We start from the raw sequence: 18,578 nt of genomic DNA on the forward strand, positions 1-18,578 counted from the left end.
GGGGCGTTGGATCGCTGAGTAGTGGACTTAGCTTCATTCTTTTGGACTTACTATTCTTTTTGTGGTTTTGATAGGCAACGCTTTGTGTGACCCATTTATACTTATTTTTGGACCTGTATATATATTTGATCTCCTTCATTTTAGTAGAGTTGTGTGGTTGTGCTTCATGTTCCAGAGAATTTCGGGCTACGCATTTGAACCTGATTAAATGTATATTAATGAAAATCGGTTATAAGTGACCCCCGGAAACTCGGGAGTCGAGTGTATGCATGACCCCCGATTTTCAGGGCGTTACACAAGGTCTTCGATGGGATGTTAATGCCATCAAAGGTCCCATTAAGCATACATGAAGAGTTGCATAAGTGCCAAATTTGTTTCATATTCCGCTTGTGATACTTTATATATCGGGTGTAACCAGGATTTGGGAGGAGAGAGAGGTTCTTTACGGTTTTCTAATTCGTTCATAAGTGTTCAAGGGCATAACTAGGACTTGTGAAAAGAGATTCGGGGCCTATTCGAATTAGTAAGCTACTATCTCTTATAATTTCTACTTTCTTAGTGCATTATTCGTCACGTAGTGCTGTGATTTTTTTTTCCCGAGAGGGTTTGACCACGTAAAATTTAAATTGTTTTGATTTGTACTTGGTTGTACGATTGCCAACTTTGCTTGATTAGTCTTTGAATATTTATGCGGTCCCCAACGTCCCTTTGGGTCTTAAGTGTCATGTGGGCCTGAGCCTATCCTTGCCCGCAAAACAACGGCCCATTGCCACCCGCCAATGTCTCAATTTTTTGCCTTTTTCTATCAATCTAGTCAACTTTTCAAGTGAGTTGCACGTGCTACTTGCCCTGATCAATGTAAGATCTTACCTATATAGGGGTCCATTCCATGTTTCGTAAATACATAACACCACCTAAAATGGCTCACTTCCTCCTCCTATCCTTCCCAGCCCAAGGCCACATCAATCCCACCGTCCAATTAGCCAAGCGCCTCACCCGCACTGGGGCCCACGTCACCTTCGCCACCACCGTCTACGCCCACCGGCGCATGATAAAATCCACCTCCCAGGACGGGCTATCCTACGCTTCCTTCTCGGATGGCTACGATGACGGCATGAAGCCCACCGACAGCCTCAAGGACTACATGTTGCAGTTGAAGGACGTGGGCCCACGGTCCGTTTCTGACCTCATCCACACCCTCGCTGATGAGGGTTGCCCCGTCACGTGCGTAATCTACATCCTCCTCCCATGGGCTGCTGACGTGGCAAGCACCCTACACATCCCATCCGTACTCCTCTGGATGCAGCCCGCAGCGGTCCTAGCCATTTACTACCATTACTTCCACGGCTGCGATAATCTCATAACCAGCTGCAAAAAAGACGCTACTTCTTCGATAGAATTACCAGGCTTGCCACTCCTCTCCGTACATACCTCCCTTCATTTTTTGGCTTTCGAACAAATCAACCTCCCGTCCTTCATATCCATGAAGAACTCTTCCAAACCAAAGGTGCTCGTGAACACCATCAATGGGGAGAGAATCCAAACCAAAGGTGCTCGTGAACACCATCAATGCATTAGAAGGCGACGCTATGAAAGCCGTCGATAAGCTGGACACGATTGCGATCGGGCCGTTGATCCCGTCAGCTTTCTTGGATGAGAGGGAGACCTCAGACAAAGCCGTTGCCGCTGACTTGTTCCAGAGTTCAAAGAACTACGTTGATTGGTTGGATTCAAAACCAGCTTCTTCGGTAGTCTACGTCTCCTTCGGCAGCACCGAATAACTACCAGAAAATCAAATGGTGGAGATTTTAAATGGGTTAGTAGAAAGTGGCCGTCCTTTCTTATGGGTCATTAGACCAGCTGAGAATGGGGCCGAAACCGATACTGATACTGAGTTCTGGAAGAATCTGATTGCGACGGAGGAAATAAAACAAGGGTTGGTGGTGCAATGGTATTCGCAGGTGGAGGTTCTGTCGCACCCTTCAGTTGGGTGCTTCATGTCGCATTGTGGGTGGAATTCAGTGTCGGAGAGCTTGACTCTCGGCGTTCCAATGGTGGGATTTCCACAGTGGGCAGACCAGCCGACAAATATAAAGATGGTGGAGAGTGTTTGGAAGGCGGGTGTGCGGGCGAGGGTTAACGAGGATGGGGTTTTGGAAGGTGGGGAGGTGAAGAGGAGCTTGGATCTCGTGATGGGAGGAGATGAAGGAGAGGAGATGAAGAAGAATGCTATGAAGTGGAGGGATCTAGCAATGGAGGCTGGTAGCGAAAATGGTTCTTTGAATAAGAATATCCGAGCATTTGTGGAGGAAATGACAGCCAGAAGACCATAGAGGTGGGGAAGCGGATTGCCTACTGACACTGTTAGTAGCTAGTAGCTACTGGACAGTGCTCTATGGGGCCCACCATGATGTATCTCTTTTATCCACGCCGTCCATCCATTTTTCCAGGTCATTTTAGAGCATGAACCCAAAAATAACAAAGATCATGTATCTCCACATAACAGGAAACAGTGGTGATTGAACCCTCACAACTAAAAACTTCTTGGGAGCCCTAGGTTTTGGATGAAGCTGATAGTTGTGTTTGTTCTTCATCTAGGTCAGTGTGACCTAATTAAAAAGTTTGAGCAAATAAACATTACACTGGCCTTAGGAAGTTTTCAATGGTGGGTGTTCAATCAACACTGTTTTCCAGTGGTGTGATCCACACTATCTTATTTTTTGGGGCTTATGCCCTCACATGATTTTGAAAAAATAGATGAACCGTTTGTATAAAACATATACATCTTGGTGGAGCCACATAGCACTGTCCAGTAGCCACCTGCTTGGTAGCTTCAGCAGGCAACCCTTACAGAGTTGGTGAGTGAATACTCCCTTTATGCGTGATTATCACTGGCACGTCGTTTGATAAGCCGTTCAACTTTCTACTGCAATAAAAATTAGATTACCATTAATGGCTTGCTTGGGTAGTAGAGGCGTCTGTAACTTCTTACCTAATAAAAAAGCATTTTGTGTGTAATAATAATTTAAAATAGCAAAATCCTTATTTCAGCTCTTATATAGATGGCAGAAGATAACTGCCCCTGCAACTGTCGTTGCACAGTTACATAGTGCCGGGCAATATTTCTCATAAAACAAACGAGTCACACCCCCAAGACATCTTGTCAGATGCAGTGCTGGGGGGCCCACCTTAATGATGTGTTCCATGTCCATGCCGTCCGTCCATTACTTTAAGTAGGGTTTCAAAAATTAAGTAGATCCGGATCACACCACAAGAGATAATGGTTATTGAATGCCCACCATTAAATACTTCAGAAGGCTCATGTCATCACAGACTGCATTTAATACAATAGTGCTCACAATATCAACAATGATGCAGGACAATCAAAATGTACGGAAGCATGAAAGTTAATTTGTGGACTGCACGCAATAAGAAGAGACTAAGTCTACTGAAGGTGAAGCAGGTAAATTTTCAACTGTCAACCGGTCTTATACAATGAGAATCTTAGATGTACGCTGCCAAGCAACCTTACCCATACCTTCTTAAATATCATATGGGGAACTTTAAATTCATTTTCATATCTCTTAAATACATGAAGTCATGTAAGCAGCAGATACATAATCTTTATTTTCCCACCAACCAGTTAATAAAGTCAGCAGAACTGAATAAAGCAAAAAAAATTAAAAGATCAGCTTAATACAAAACTCTTGTAGCGAAGTTTTTAATAGGCATTTACCACTTTTTCTAATGGTATGGCTCATTGGAGATTTGGACCTGCTTAAGTTTTGAAATAACATGTTGAAATGAGCTGAAAAAACCAATGCCCAATCTATATATATATATATATATATATATATAGATTCATCAAGATGGGTCCAGATAGAATTTTCAAATGCACTGAACCACAAGAAAGACTACAGAAGGGGAATGGGAGCTGGGTTGGGAGAGAGTTCAGGCTCGTTGGCACCGCAAGCGGCGCTTCCCTTTCACCCTCTTCGTGGCAAATCTCACTTTTGACACCTCAGAAGAAGACCTGCGCAGGATTTTCGGCAGATTTGGAAAGATAGAAGGGGTGCATATCCCCAGGGATGATGTGAGGAAAAAATCCAAAAGGTTTGCTTTTGTGTCCTTTTGTTTCAAACAGGAGGCCTTCAATGCAGCGAGTTACCTCCATGGCAGGCGGATTGATGGACGGATTGTCCATTTAGACTGGGCCAAACGTTCCCCTGTTGAATCTGGCCATGGGAGAAGGCAGAGCCCTGCTCGAAATCAGAGTCAGGGGGCTATGGCAACTGCCTGTTCGGTCGCAGTGTGTTTGAAGGAAGGTACTGTTTATCCCTCTTATGTGGCAACTGCTCAGGAAGCCTATCGAAAAGGTTTGTCTGTCAACCCATCCATTTCCAATCCAATCTCTCCTCCCACAGAGGGACCTAAGTCCTTCTATATTCGCGTCGACCCCCGGCAAGTAGAAAAGATGGAGAAAGAGCTAGCCCTAGCTCTCATTGTTTTCTCATCCCTGGAAGTTTCTGTCGTCCACCTCATAGACTCCCTGCGCAATTCAGAGATGGCCTCATCTCAGCCGGAGATTATCAGATTAGCCTCAAAGAAGTTTCTGTTTAAGTTCAAATCTGCCTCAGATCTGGAGAGGTTTCTCGCGGACCATGACCTCCAAAAGTTCTTGGGTCTAGAGGAAATCGCTAAGTGGTCGGAGCGGGAAACAACTATTCGTCGCGGAGTGTGGATCCGCCTAGTGGGTATCCCTTCCAATGCATGGTTCCCTGATGCCATTGAGGGGATTGCAAACTCATTCGGAGAGGTAGTGGAGATCGATAACATCACTGCTTGAGGATTGTTTCAAGGGTTTGCGTGGGTCTGGGTCCGGGTAAAGCTATCTTCCTTCTCAGAAATGCAGCGAGTTAGAATACTTCAGGTGAAGGGTCACGATTATCCGATCTTTGGGCTCATTGAGAGTCGGATTACTGAAGATGGTCCTTCTTCAGCAACCCAAGTCTGGGCAGCTGGTAGGGAGTTAACGAAAGCTTGGGTGGAGAAGTCCTTCTACCAACCAGGAGGCTGCAGGAGAAAATGTCCTCCTTCTACTTGGGAGAATGCTTGCTAGAATGTTGCTGGCCCAGGTAAACCGGTTCCTCCTCCGTCACTTTTTTGTGAAAATGTCTATGGGAAAGTAAGTCATAAGGTTTATGAGACTACAGGTGTGAATGTTTGTGTCAACGTCTGTGAGAATGCAGGTGTTTATGATTGTGAGAATGCAGGTGTGAATGTTTGTGACAACGTTTGTGAGAATGCAGGTGTTAATGATGGTGAGAATGCAGGTGTGAATGTTGGTGTCAATGATCGTCAGAATGCAGGTATTATTGCTTGGAAGAATGCAGGAGTCAATATTTGTGAAAATGAAGTATACAAGGTTGACCCCCACCCTCCTGCTGGCGTGACAGATTCTCAGGATGTGGCAGGGCTGCGTTCCTTTGGTAATCAGCAACCTAGGAGCTTCAGCGAAGGCGACAGGCCTACATCGCCTCCTTTTGTCACTGGTCCTTCTCATGCAAATCAGCAGGACAGGGGCTGTTCGGGTGCTCATACGGACCCTGGCCATCATCAGTTGGGGCCCTCTTCGTCTAGGGGGCAGCATGTCATCGCCCTGATACCCCACGTATCCAACGGGGCTGTGGGTGATGATCGGCACCAGATTAAGTATATGCGACAGAATAGCGGCAAGAGGAAATCTTTCTCCCCAAAAGTTGTCAATTTAAGGGCAGATTGGCAATGGGGACACCTCAACAGAAACTCAACTACTCCATCTTCCTTTAAGGCCCGATCTGTGGGCAGTTCGCCTCTCCGACCTGCTCAGCAAGCAGGTGCCATCCACAATAATCAGGGGCAATTTCATCACCGGGTCTCTCACTAACGAGTTGGGGGGGGGGGGGGGAGTAGGTGGAGCAGGTTCAGTCTCAAAATGGTGCAGAGGAGCTGATCGACCAACTGCAAGTTGATCTCTCGCCATATTTTCGGTCGGGTGAAAAGCTCAATGCGCAGGATCAGCTACAGGGTCAAGCAACGATGAACAGGGCTAATAGTCAGGTGGAGTCTATGATGGAAATGATCCAGAATGAGGGGTACACTGAGGCCATCACCAAGCAGCGAAAAAAGATAGTTGTAGGTCTCCGTCGTGCTGACAGACATCTAGGAAGAGGCAGAAGGCACTTCGTTTCTACCGGGAAAATGGCCAGACTGACAGAGGAAGGGGAATGGTTCTGTCATCTGAGGAGACTCAAAAGAAGGACAGTATCTTAGGTTGTGTTTCCGATGAATAGTGCGATTATTTGGAACGCCCGGAGGGTAGGGAACAAAGCAATGATCAGGACCTTAAGGAGGTTTATTCATCTGCACAATCCAATGTTGTTGGCCATCTTAGAGCCTATGGCCAAGGAAGAAAAACGTACTGTTATTGGTCTGAAGTTGGGATATCACTCCTCCTTCTCAAATGTTGGAGTGGGAGGTAAGATCTGGGTTTATTTTCTTAAACAGCTCTCAATCTCCGTCCACTCCTCGTCAAATCAACTACTCTCTTTGAATGTATCCCTTCAAAATGGCTCAACGATGGGGCTGCTTTCCATTGTTTATGCTAAATGTTCTCACATTCTCCGTCGAGAGCTGTGGCAAGACCTGGTTAATACCAGTAGAACTGTGGTAGGTCTATGGGCTGTGGGGGGTGACTTCAATGCCGTGGCTAATGCTAGTGAGAGAAGAGGCGAGACTTTGGCTGGCTCCATTAGCATGTCTGAGTTCTCAGATGCCATTCTGAATTCTTGTCTGTTAAATGCGGGGTTTGTTAGGAACTCCTTCATGTGGAGTAACAACCGAGCAGGGCAAGCGAGAATCTGGGCCAGGCTGGACAAGATTCTGGTAAATGATAGGTGGTTGGCTGCCTTTCCTTCTTTCAGAGTCACCCACTTGGTGCGTGTTTGCTCAGATCACTCACCCCTCCTGCTTACTTTCCCTCCCATTATTCAGTCGTCTATAAAACCTTTCAGATACCGGTGCATGTGGTCTATGCATGACTCCTTCCAACCTATGGTGAGGAAAGAGTGGGAGGGTCTCTGTTCCCATAATCCTATGATAAATGTTCAATTAAAATTGAATAAGACTAAGCAGCTTTTGAAGATGTGGAATAAGGAAGTGTTTGGTAATGTGTTCAACCAAATTAAAACAAAAAATTTCATGCTTCTGCGCAAGAGCGCGTTAGGAGAGCTAATATTTTCGAGATAAAGGATTCCAACGGGGCGGCTATTTCTGATGTGTCTCAAATGAAACTTGAAGTTGTTAACTTCTTCTTTGCACTTTTTCAAGCAGACCACAACTCTTCCTCAGATGACATGCTTGTTGCCATTCCGCATGTGCTCTCTAATCAGCAAAACGCTGATCTCTTTGCTCCTCCCTCGCCCATCGAAACGGTTGAAGCGATCAAGTCTATGCCTATGGACAGTACTCCTAGCCCAGATGGGTTTCCTGTCTCCTTCTTTATGGACTGTTGGCAGACGATAGGGGAGGATATTCACAAAGCAGTCTCTTATTTTCTAGAAGGGGGTCAATTGCCGAGAGCGTTTACTGCTTCATACATCAGCTTGGTCCCTAAAATACCGTCTGCTGCTACATTTGCCGACTATCGCCCGCTCAGCCTGTGTAACGTCATTTATAAAATTTTCTCCAAGCTCCTCGCTTCACGGCTTGGAAAGCTCCTCCCTAGTTTTACCTCTAAGGAGCAAGGGGCCTTTGTGCAGGGTAGGTTCATTATAGAAAATATTGTGATGGCATTAGAGGCGATGAGAAACATTGACAGAAAAGTTAGAGGTGGAAACCTCATTATCAAGCTTGATCTAGAAAAAGCTTATGACAGGGTATGTAACGCCCTGAAAATCGGGGGTTGAGCACAAACTCGACTCCCGAGTTCCAACGCATCACTTATGCAACATAGATAATGATGATTAAATGTTTTCCATATTAGTGCATTAAACATGAATGAGATTATACCAAAACAGTATATCATACTCCAGAGACAAGTGAATTTTGTAAGCGGAAGACTGTATTAGATGTATAAGATATATGAACTGTAGTAAGTCTCCGAAGTATGATTAGGTTACTAGGTTAAACATATACATGTATACTCCCAAAATGTACAAAAAGAATATACACGCGTGCTCCAAAATACAATCATAATGAGTGTAATGATATCTAGTCAGTATCCTTGTAAGCCCCGTCAATCAGAACACGGTCTACATAAACACGCCTGATAGCTGCATAAAGGAGAAACCCTCCTCATCATCCTCAAGGTCTGGCTCCGCCTCGCAGGCTACGCCATCATCTGAACTTACAACAGGGTCTGGTTAGTGTGTACAACACCGTCCCATAACATGGGAGTGAGTGATCAACTCAGTGGAACAATAAAGCAAATGTTAACATGTTATCAATTCAGTCAAGCAGTAATGATAACGCAATACAAGCAAACATCCCCAAGTACTGTGATTAATGTAAGAATGATATGAAATAATGATGCATGCCCTCGCCTGCCCTCCCTTAGCGACTTTATCTTACGATCGCGCATGAAACACTGCCTCAGTGCTTGACCTACTACGAACGCACACATAATGCGGTGCATGAGCGTGATTACCAAGTTCTTATTAATCCTTTTCATATATTAGGATTGGGAAGCTAAGGTACCTCTCTCATATCAATTCCCAAACAATGATCCATTCTAGGGTCGTCAATCCTAGTAAATCTCATACGATGATACGGTTCTAGGTCACTGCAAAGGACTCGTCACCTTATCAGTGCAGGCTTAGTGTACTCTTGTTGCTACGTATGGGCTCGTCGCCTCTACGCAGTCTTAGTGTACGCTCGAGGTCACTACAAAGGGCTTGTCACCTTATCAGTGTAGGCCGACAGCTCGAATACAGTGTTCCATACTACCGTATTCAGCTCACGAGTCTGGGTTGCTCACTGGTCACTACGGGGAGGCTCGTCACCCCAGCGTAGGCCGACAGCTTGACTACGGTGTCCCATACCACCATGCTCGGCTCATGAGTCTTAGCGGATCGAGGTACCAAGGTTAAAGGGATTTTCACTGGTGAGTTTGGTACCTTAGATTCAAGCAGTAGCGTCCATACATGGTGAACATACATCGGAGCAATCGGGTACTTGATGAGCTCGATTAGTACGAGCACACGTTGAGTTGATCGACATGAAGTGCGTAAGCACTCCGTGTGGCCTAACCACTGTCGACAACCGAAGTACGGTTTAGGCTCATCGAACACGTCATGTGGGCAAAAACAACTTCAGCCACCAAATCAGAAACTATTACCGATTGCCTGAATTATTCCATAGTCCCAAACACATTCAATGATAACAGATAATCATACAAGCTAATTAGAATAGTAATGGATCAACAATTCCAATCATACAAGCATGTGAGCATTTGATGGATTTCAACTTAAACATGAATTTACACATAAGCAGTGTCTAAGTAAAACAGTCAAAGAATGTAAGTTACATGGAGGAAATCATACATATCGTTAAGGTAGTTGAGAATCTCTTCTCAACGCCCATATAAAGTATAATATATTACACACTTGTTCATTCAGACATTTCTACAAACACTTAGACTACATATTCCAACATACATGATGTATGTTGGTGATAGCACATATTAGGACAAATCCTTTTGCCAAGAAGTTATTACACATACAACTAGCACAAACACACGATAATTAATCATGGCAAACATATGTTCAAATTTCATACATATATGATACTTTCTACATATACATGGAATACACTAAACTCAATATAGTTCATATATATCAGAAACGCGATACAAACATCACATTTGGCATGTGAAATTGCACCCACATCAATAATAAACCATTAACCGACATTGAAAGCCTTGAAAACCATAACCTATATGTTTATAGTCCGCACCTTTCGCCGGTAGACTCGTAACGAACTCAGTTTTAAAGCTAAGTCTTTGTCTACAACAGATTGACAACCTATAGCATAAATTAGGTTAGCTAATTCATAACTTACACTATCTGAAACCCTAAAACAGATTAGGGTTAGGTTTTCTTACCTAAGAACGGGATTAGTATCGCCCGTATAGCAACACAAGAGTGGTGGTTAAGCACGTGGAGCGTCAGGGAAAGATCCCAACATCTATCTCTCACTCTCTCTCTCTCTTCCTCACTTTCTTCTTCTCTTTTCTCTCTTCTTTCCCTTAGGGTTTGCAAAATTCATATGGCATATGAGAGAGAGTGTTTAAGGTCCTTATATAGGCCCAGGTTTGATGGGAATGGCCCCAGGGCCAAGGTTTACTTAGGTTATATTCAAATATGGACTGTTCCAGTCCAACGGAGCACTTCTAGTGACCCCTTTTCCACGTGCAGTCGGACTTAAGCTCCCTGACCATGGATCTAGGTCAGACTGAGTTTTTGTTCCGATCGGATTTACAAATCAGCCGTAGCGGACCAGTTTCAGTTCAGCGGTCACGGTCACTCGATCAGGGTCACAAGTACACCTACATGTGTGGGACATTTCTCCTGACCCGAGGGTGTATTTGAGTCAAATTTTGATGGTCTGAATCCTTATATTTAGCCCGCAAGTGATACGACTCAGATTACTTAAATTCAGATTTTATTTCTAAATATTTTCACGTTTCTCATACTTTTTGCTCTGGGCTCAAGTTGTGCATTTCTAGACACAATCAAGACTTGATTTTCGAGTGAGTTATCAAGTATAGTAATGCGGTCATATTCGCATAGTTTCGGGGTAATCGGACTTTCGACGTGTGGTCCAGGTCCGATACGGAGTTTCAAGGTGCTCCCAAAAGTAACTGGGTTTTGAGATGGATCATAAGTTTCAAGATAATGTAGTGTTAATGATTCTACATATTTTGAGTCTTTTAGTTCATATTTAAAGTAGTTCGAGCTAATTCTATTGATTGTTCAGTTTAGCACTTAACTAAATCATGCCCTAATTACGATAGCATAAGGTCCTAGGGCAATTCTACGTCCCTTTCTGGCACTTTTAGTTGGTATATTATTGTAATTATTTTTTAATAGTTTTTCATCAAGTCCACTTTATTCCTACCAAATTGCATTAGATTTTGTGTTGTAAAAAAATTCTAAAAATTCCAGAAGCAGCAGCTGTCCAAATTAATAATTTTCAGATAGTTGTCACAATGACCTATATTTAACTATATTAAGTATTTTATTATATTTTTTACTTATTTTTATATAAAACTAGACTTATCAAGCTTCAATATAGCTTTTGAATCACCTAAATCGGAGTTTTAACGAGGGAGATATAATTTTTCAAAGTCAGATGTACATTGTAAAATTTTTCTGCCGAAAACGGGCCATCGGCCCGCTGTGGACTCTGGGGTGATGGCTCGCCTCAGGGGCGATGTCCTCCCCCCCGGGGGTGCCGGATACATGCGAGACCCACCTCGGGTCCCCCCGAATTGTGTCGTTTGGCTCCCGTGTCCGTGTAAGGCATTTTTGGGTCTAATTTGTAAACTAGAATGAGTTTATTTGACGTGCAATATATGATTTTGGGGTAAGGGACGCTAATCTATCCAACTAACCTATTTATTTTGTTAGATTCCAAAAGTTTAAGGGTCAAAAACCCATTTTATCCATTTAGTTACTATTTATGGTAAGTTTTAGTTTTGGTATTGCTCTTCATCATTTATACCCTAGGATTGGTGTGTATTATGAATGTTCTTAGAAAACTTTAAAGGATAGGATGGTGAAATGTGAGATTTCGAAGGAAAAGGGTTACAAAAGGATTTTATGCTTTGGGATTGAGTTTTGGAAAGTTAATAAGGTGTTATGATCGATTCATTGCCTAAGGACATCTATTTTCAGGTTGGTAAAAATCCGGGATGTTACAATTTACCCCCCTTAAAAAAAAATTCGTCCCCAAAATTGGCTAAGGGTAATAAGTAAGGATTTTATTATTTCTCTTGCCTAAGCTTTGTTGATTTCAAGTTGATATGCGTGGTAGGGTACATACTATTTATGCTATTTTAAGTTGACAGGGTGGATTGGGGCTTTCTAAAGAAGGTGTTGAGGAAATTTGATTTTTCTGATAGGTGGATCTCTTTGATGGAAGCATGCTGGGGAAATTGTTGGTTTTCGGTCCTCTTCAACAGGGAGCCTACTGGTTTCTTCAAATCGTCAAGGGGGCTTCGCCAGGGCGATCCTCTTTCCCCTGGTTTATTCCTTCTTGCCGCGGAACTCTTCTCCAGGAATTTTAAGCAACTTATGGTGCGGGGATGGTGCTTTCCTTTCAAGCTCCACCGTGGGTGCCTTATTATTTCTCACCTCCTATTTGCTGACGATACTTTATTGTTTGTGAATGGCAGCTAGGAATCCTTGCGTTCTATTAAGGCGTTCTTGATGTCTTACCAAGAAGAGTCTGGTCAGCGGATAAATTTCCAGAAGAGCAGCTTCATTTGCTCTGCCAAGCTATCCACAGGGCGTATATGATGTCTTGAGCAGACTCTCAAAATTTCAAAAGCTCAAGGGGGGGTGCCTTACCGGGCATTCCTCTATTTAAGGGTAGAGTTACCATGGCATCCTTCAGCGCTCTGATAGACAAGATGGGGAGCAAAATATCAGGGTGGAAGGCTAGGTTGTTGTCGCAAGCGGGTCGATTGACGCTGATAAAGCATGTGCTAGGTAGCATCCCCCTCCATACTATGGTTGCGGCAAAAATTCCTCTCAGTTTGCTGTCAGAGCTGGAGCGCAGGTTTGCCCATTTTTTCTAGGGCTGGGCGGAAGGCAAGAAAAAGACTCAATGGATTACGTGGAACAAGATCTTCCGCCCGATTGAAGAAGGTGGTTTAGGTATTCAAAAACTGTGGAAAGTGATGAAGGCGCTGAGAAGGAAAATGGCCTGGAACATCAAATATGGACAGGTTGTCAGTCCTTGGGTGATGTAGATGCATGCAAGGCAACGGAAGGATTTGGAGGAGGGGAACGCGTCCGATCCTTTGTCCTCGGTGTCCCCATTTTGGAAAGAGGTCAGAAATGAGCTCCCGATTTTAGCAAATACTATCCAATGGCAGGTTGGTGATGGCAATATGAATCTTTGGACTTCCAACTAGACGGGGATGGGGCGTCTTCAGTCCATGGTCCCAACTCCCATCCCTTAAGCGCTCCTCCCCTGAAAGGTCAACGATTTCTTAGGCTCGGTGGGGCCTTGCCCGCCCTCTTCTATCAATCTGCTCTTGCCAGGGGACCTCTTCAATAGCATCGTCAGCTTTGGTTTTGCGATCACTGAGGATCCTCCCTCCTGTTTCTAGCCTCTGGACTCTTCAAGAAAGTTTTCTACTAAGTCAGCCTGGCATCTGGGTAGGGATATGGGGCAAGGTCAATGGTGGAACAACTGGATTTGGCATCCTAACATTCCCCCTAAAATGTCGTTGCTCAGTTGGCGACTTTTACAGGGAGCTCTTCCTGTGGATAGTCGGGTTCAGAGCAAAGGAGTTCACCTTACTTCCAGATGTTCCTGCTGTCAGGTTGGCCCCTCCTTCAGCCCTCAGGAGGAATCCATTTCCCATCTGTTTTTGCTGGGTCAGCAAGCAACCTCTATCTGGCGTTATTTCTCGGTTCACTGTGGAATCTCTTTCCTCATTCACCTTTTGGTAGAGGACAGGCTGCACCATTGGAAGGGTGTCGATGCGCCTGGAGCAGCTTCTGCGATTGTCAGGCGTGTCATGCCGGTTCTGATCTTGTGGGAGCTCTGGTCGAGCCGCAACGGGGGCATATTTAACAACCATCCTATGGAGGTGCATGCTGCGATTGCCTGCATCAGGTGGAGGGTGCTCCATCTTCTTGAAGGTTAAGTCGATGTCCAACATAGATTTCAGGGGGAAAGTTTGGTGGGGGCCCTTTCCACCAGCCCCTCTTGTACCGTTCAGGTCATTCAGTGGGAGAGCCCCGCTGCAGGTTGGGTAAAATTGAATGTTGATGGCTCGGCTAGTAAAAATCCTGGGCGCTCAAGTGGAGGGGGTGTTTGCAGAAAAGAGGATGGTAAGTTATTGTTTGCTTTTTCTGTAGGATACGGGGTGGGCACAAACAATAGGGCTGAAGTTAGAGAAATTCATGATGGTATTCTGCTTTGTTTGGAGCGTCGCCTGAAATATATTGTAGTTGAATCGGATTCCTCTGTGGCAATAGGCCTCATTACCTCCACGTCGCCTGTTCCCTGGCAATGGAGACCGTGGATCACCAGACTCAAGAGGCTGGCGTTAAGCGGGTCCATTTCTTTTACGACAATCCCTAGAGAGGGAAATGGGCTGGCAGCTGGCATGGCTAGGGAGGGTAGTCAGCAGCAGGTTGCCAGTGTTACTAAAGATGCCAACGATCTCTCTCCTCTTGTTCGTGGCCTCCTCTTCCTGGACAGACTTGGCATTGGTTCGGTGAGATCTTCCCTTTCTTAGTTATCCCTGTCCTTTGCTGGTGCTCTGGTTTTTGTTTGTTTTCTGGGAGTTTCCTGTGTATTGTGAGAGTCAGGTTGGGTCTGGGCTCCCTGCTCAGCGTCTGCTAGGTGGCTGCTTTTGTAATTAGCATTTCACGTTAGGTGTGGCCCGTTCTTTTTGTCTGGCTACGCCCGAAGGGCTGTACAAATCTCTATCCTAGTTAATTGAACTTGGTGGCAAGAGACCACCTTAGTCGGAAAAAATAAAAAAAATGGATCCAGACGGTAGGGGTAACACGTGTTACCCGGATAACATAGTCGGCTACCAGCCTCCCATTGGATGCACTCTTCAATGCACCTTGGCCCACATGTGTCGGGTAGCTGAATTGGTTGGAAGCGAATTGGATGGTGTAGCACACAGCAGCTATAGAGCAGGTGTAAGTACGTCTCGTGCCTAAGCTAGCGCTGACGCTCCTCGGGCTCCTAGTTACACGAACGGTTCAAAGTAGATCAAAGTCACGTGGCCCCGAAAATGATGTATTTATCGTATTCGCCCCGTTCATCTATTTTTAGAGATTATTTTAAGGCATGAGCTAGAAAATGAATAATATACATAGCTCAACTATACCGCACAACAAATAGTGCGGGATAATAATTTTCATCATTAAAACATTCGTAGGACCCACAATAATATTTATTTTCCATCCAATCTGTTCATAAGGTCAAAAATACCTGAATGAATAGGAAAAACAAATATCATATTGATCCAAAACTTCTATGACCCCAAAAAGATTTCAATGGTAGACTTTCAATCTCCCACTGCTTTTTGCAGTGTGGTCCACTTGATATTTAGATCTTTCTTATGTTTTGTCTCAAGACTTACAACGAGATCACCAAGTAGATGGACGGTTTGGATATAATACATGCCTCATGATGGGACCCACAGAATTTGCTGACGTCAATACACCACCTATACAGCTGGTGTGTGGTACACCAGCCAATCCGCTTCCATTGCAGGAGCTATCATTTACGTTGTTGCATTTATTTTCTTGTCTCGTACCTTCTATGTTACGAGACGAGTCCCTAGATATTATAATATTTTAGTGAGTTCGATAATTTCTTGCCTCTTACCTTGTATGTACATGTCCCTGGATATTATATTTTAGTGAGTTTGTTAATTCCATGAAGAATATGTTCTTACTGATCCACGCATGGCTGATATTATATTTTAGTATATTAATTCCGAAGTACTATGATCTTGCTGATCCACGTGTAGCCATAAAAAAACGTCTCAATTGAAAATAAATATTTACTTGTTTTTCTCATTATCAAATTAATTTAAATGAAAGAGTAATGACTATAAATTATTTTACTCGTCTCCATTTTTAGACAGCTATTGTATTTGACTGCAATGATGGTAATTTTATTTGATTTATTTATAATAAAAATGTAATTATGATAATTTTATGTTACTTTAATGCCAAGTTATTATCAACATAAATTGATGTTATTATTTGAATGAAACTTTTTACTATAACGACAACATTACTAACAGTGAAGTGTGAACTGACAGTGGGGTGTAAGAAACATTACTAGAAAAATAAGCAAAACAACATGCCCTTAATACAGTTCTTCTTCCTCAAATTTCAAGTTGCTTCACACATTAAGTATATTTAGGGTTCTCTACAGGCCGGGCCTGGAGTTGGCCTCCAGCCGGATTTTGAACTGTTTCGAGCCAGACTGTCGGCCAAGCCTATTCAAAATTTTGATTTTGGCCGGCCAGAGTCCATCCCATTGACACCCCTAAATAGACACTCTAAAGCTTTTGTAAGAAAACCCTTCTCTATAGAGCCCTAATTTTCCATCCAATCTTTGGTGGACTAGTGAGATTTAAGCACTAGTGCAAAGATATTATCATTAAAAAGAAGTTAATAAATGTGATTGGACTGCGATATTTTCGTTGTTGAATGTGCCTACTACTACCCTCAAATGAGTTTTTGGAGTAATATGATAGTCCAAATAATGCAAACAGTCATAAATTGTATATGTGGTGTGCATTAACTTAAACCAACTAAATTGTAAAACCCGTGGTGGTAATTGTTTATATATATATATATATATATATATATATATATATATATATATATATATATAGTTTTTTCTATATTACACCATGGGTAGCATGCGACTCTCAAAATACAGTCCTTGAAAAAAAGAAAAAACTTACCCTTCTACACCTTTAAGTGCTGGGGGAGACTATATTTTTCAGGCAAAAATGGCCTTACCATAAGAATAAAAAACATTTGGTAGGTTGAGTTTACGTGTTCAAAGTTATTATTCGTCTTTTGTGCTCTTCGACAATCTTTCATGCTTTCAAGCTATTCTTCGGTAATTTGTCATACTTTATAACTACTCTCTCCATCAATCTCTCATGCTTTCACCTATGAAAAAACCTCTCTTGGAAGAGCTTCCTTCACTGAAGGAAAGTCGAAAAAACCGAGTAAGAACATAGTTTCTTTTTCTTTTTCTTTTTTGTACTTCATTTCAGACTTCAGTTAAGGCAGCAATGTTATAGGTTTAAAGATGTTTAAATGGAGCTATATTGAAAAATGAAGAAATTTTGATAGATGTTTAGCCTATAGATTGATCTTAAATTTTTCTTGAAGTTTTCCAACATCCCACGACCCCATAAAAATGATCGTAACTCTCCCTTTATAGGTCGAATCAAGGTAATCTTGGGCTCATTGAAAAGATAATTCAACGGGATATTAATTAATATGAGAATCATCTCATTTAGAGACCATTTGACCTCTCAAAAATGGGGCCCAAAATCTCTGATGTCATAACTCATGTTGTTTGCATAGTCCAAACCATGCGTGTTGGGTAAACAAATTGATCTCCCTCATTATACCTTGGATTTGAATGATATTGGGCTTGTTGGAAAGGTAATTTGATAAACTTTCCAATAAGCCATAAATTGCTTCGATCAAGAATTATTTGGTCTATCATCATTTGACTTCAAGTAAAGTGGAACAGATGCTATGAAAAGTGCAATTAAAGTACAATAATGACAAGCCAAATAGTTCATGATCGAGGTAATGTATAGCTCATTGAAAAGCTTCTTAAAGTACATTTTCAACAAGTCCAAGATCTTTCAAATTTGAAGTGTAATGAGGGAGATTTGGTATATATGTTTATTGAAGTCGTACGGTGCTAACTGTTCAAGCAACATTAGTTACACCATCAAGGACTTTAGGCTCACTTTTAAAAGGCCAAACAGTCTTCAAATGAGATAATTCTAGTCCTACTAAAAAGCTTGTCGAATTAGCTTTCCAATGAGCCCAAAATTGTCCTTATTTGACCTATAACGAGAAAATTATTAATTTTTTCTTGGGATCATAAGATGCTACAAAAATTCATGATTGATTAGGAAAAAATCCACAGTCGACTTTAAAATTTTCACAATCTACCACGAAAAATTCACAAAGTGAAATAAGATTGATGCAACAAAAGGTATACTTCAAGTTAGACGATGACATATTAAATGATTTCTGCTCAAGGCAGTTTATAACTCATATTTATAAAAAAAAAAAGAAAAAAAGAAGCTTATTGAATTACATTTCTAACAAGAACACTCATAATCGAGATGTCACGAGAGAGATCCAATCCATTTACCTAAGTGGTGTGTTACTGACTATGTAAGAAATATGAGGTATGCATCAAAGACTTTGGGCCCACTTTTAAAAGGTCAACGACCTCAAAATAAGATGATTCCAATCCTAATTGAAAGATAATCAAATTAACTTTCCAATGAGCCTAAGATTGGTCAGATCCAACCTTTAGTGAAGGAGTAATGAGTGTTTTCATGAGAAAAGGCGATGATCTAAAAAAAAAATAAAAAAAATCACAATCCACCGTGTAAAATTCATAATCAACCTAAAAAATTCACAAATTTACAAAAAACCACAATCAACCTATAAAATGAGCATCCACTGCACATGCCCCTCATAATCTATAATCTATAAATAAGACAATCAAAGGGCAAGTTGTTGGTTCCTTACTCTTACTCCGATGGTAGACTC

General features: G+C 42.5%; 1 protein-coding gene across 1 annotated transcript; it reads left to right on the forward strand.

Annotated features, from left to right (window-relative positions):
• The first annotated feature begins 901 nt into the window (after window positions 1-901).
• LOC131236050 (crocetin glucosyltransferase, chloroplastic-like) lies at window positions 902-3,039 on the forward strand. The gene is made up of 3 exons (XM_058233141.1): window positions 902-1,507; window positions 1,551-1,693; window positions 1,781-3,039. Exons 1-3 carry the CDS (start codon window positions 920-922, stop codon window positions 2,331-2,333), a joined length of 1,284 nt encoding a protein of 427 aa, XP_058089124.1. The 5' UTR covers window positions 902-919; the 3' UTR covers window positions 2,334-3,039.
• Window positions 3,040-18,578: the final 15,539 nt, after the last annotated feature.

The sequence above is a fragment of the Magnolia sinica genome, unplaced genomic scaffold (genome assembly GCF_029962835.1).
Source record: "Magnolia sinica isolate HGM2019 unplaced genomic scaffold, MsV1 ctg136, whole genome shotgun sequence".
Taxonomy (NCBI): Eukaryota; Viridiplantae; Streptophyta; class Magnoliopsida; order Magnoliales; family Magnoliaceae; genus Magnolia; species Magnolia sinica.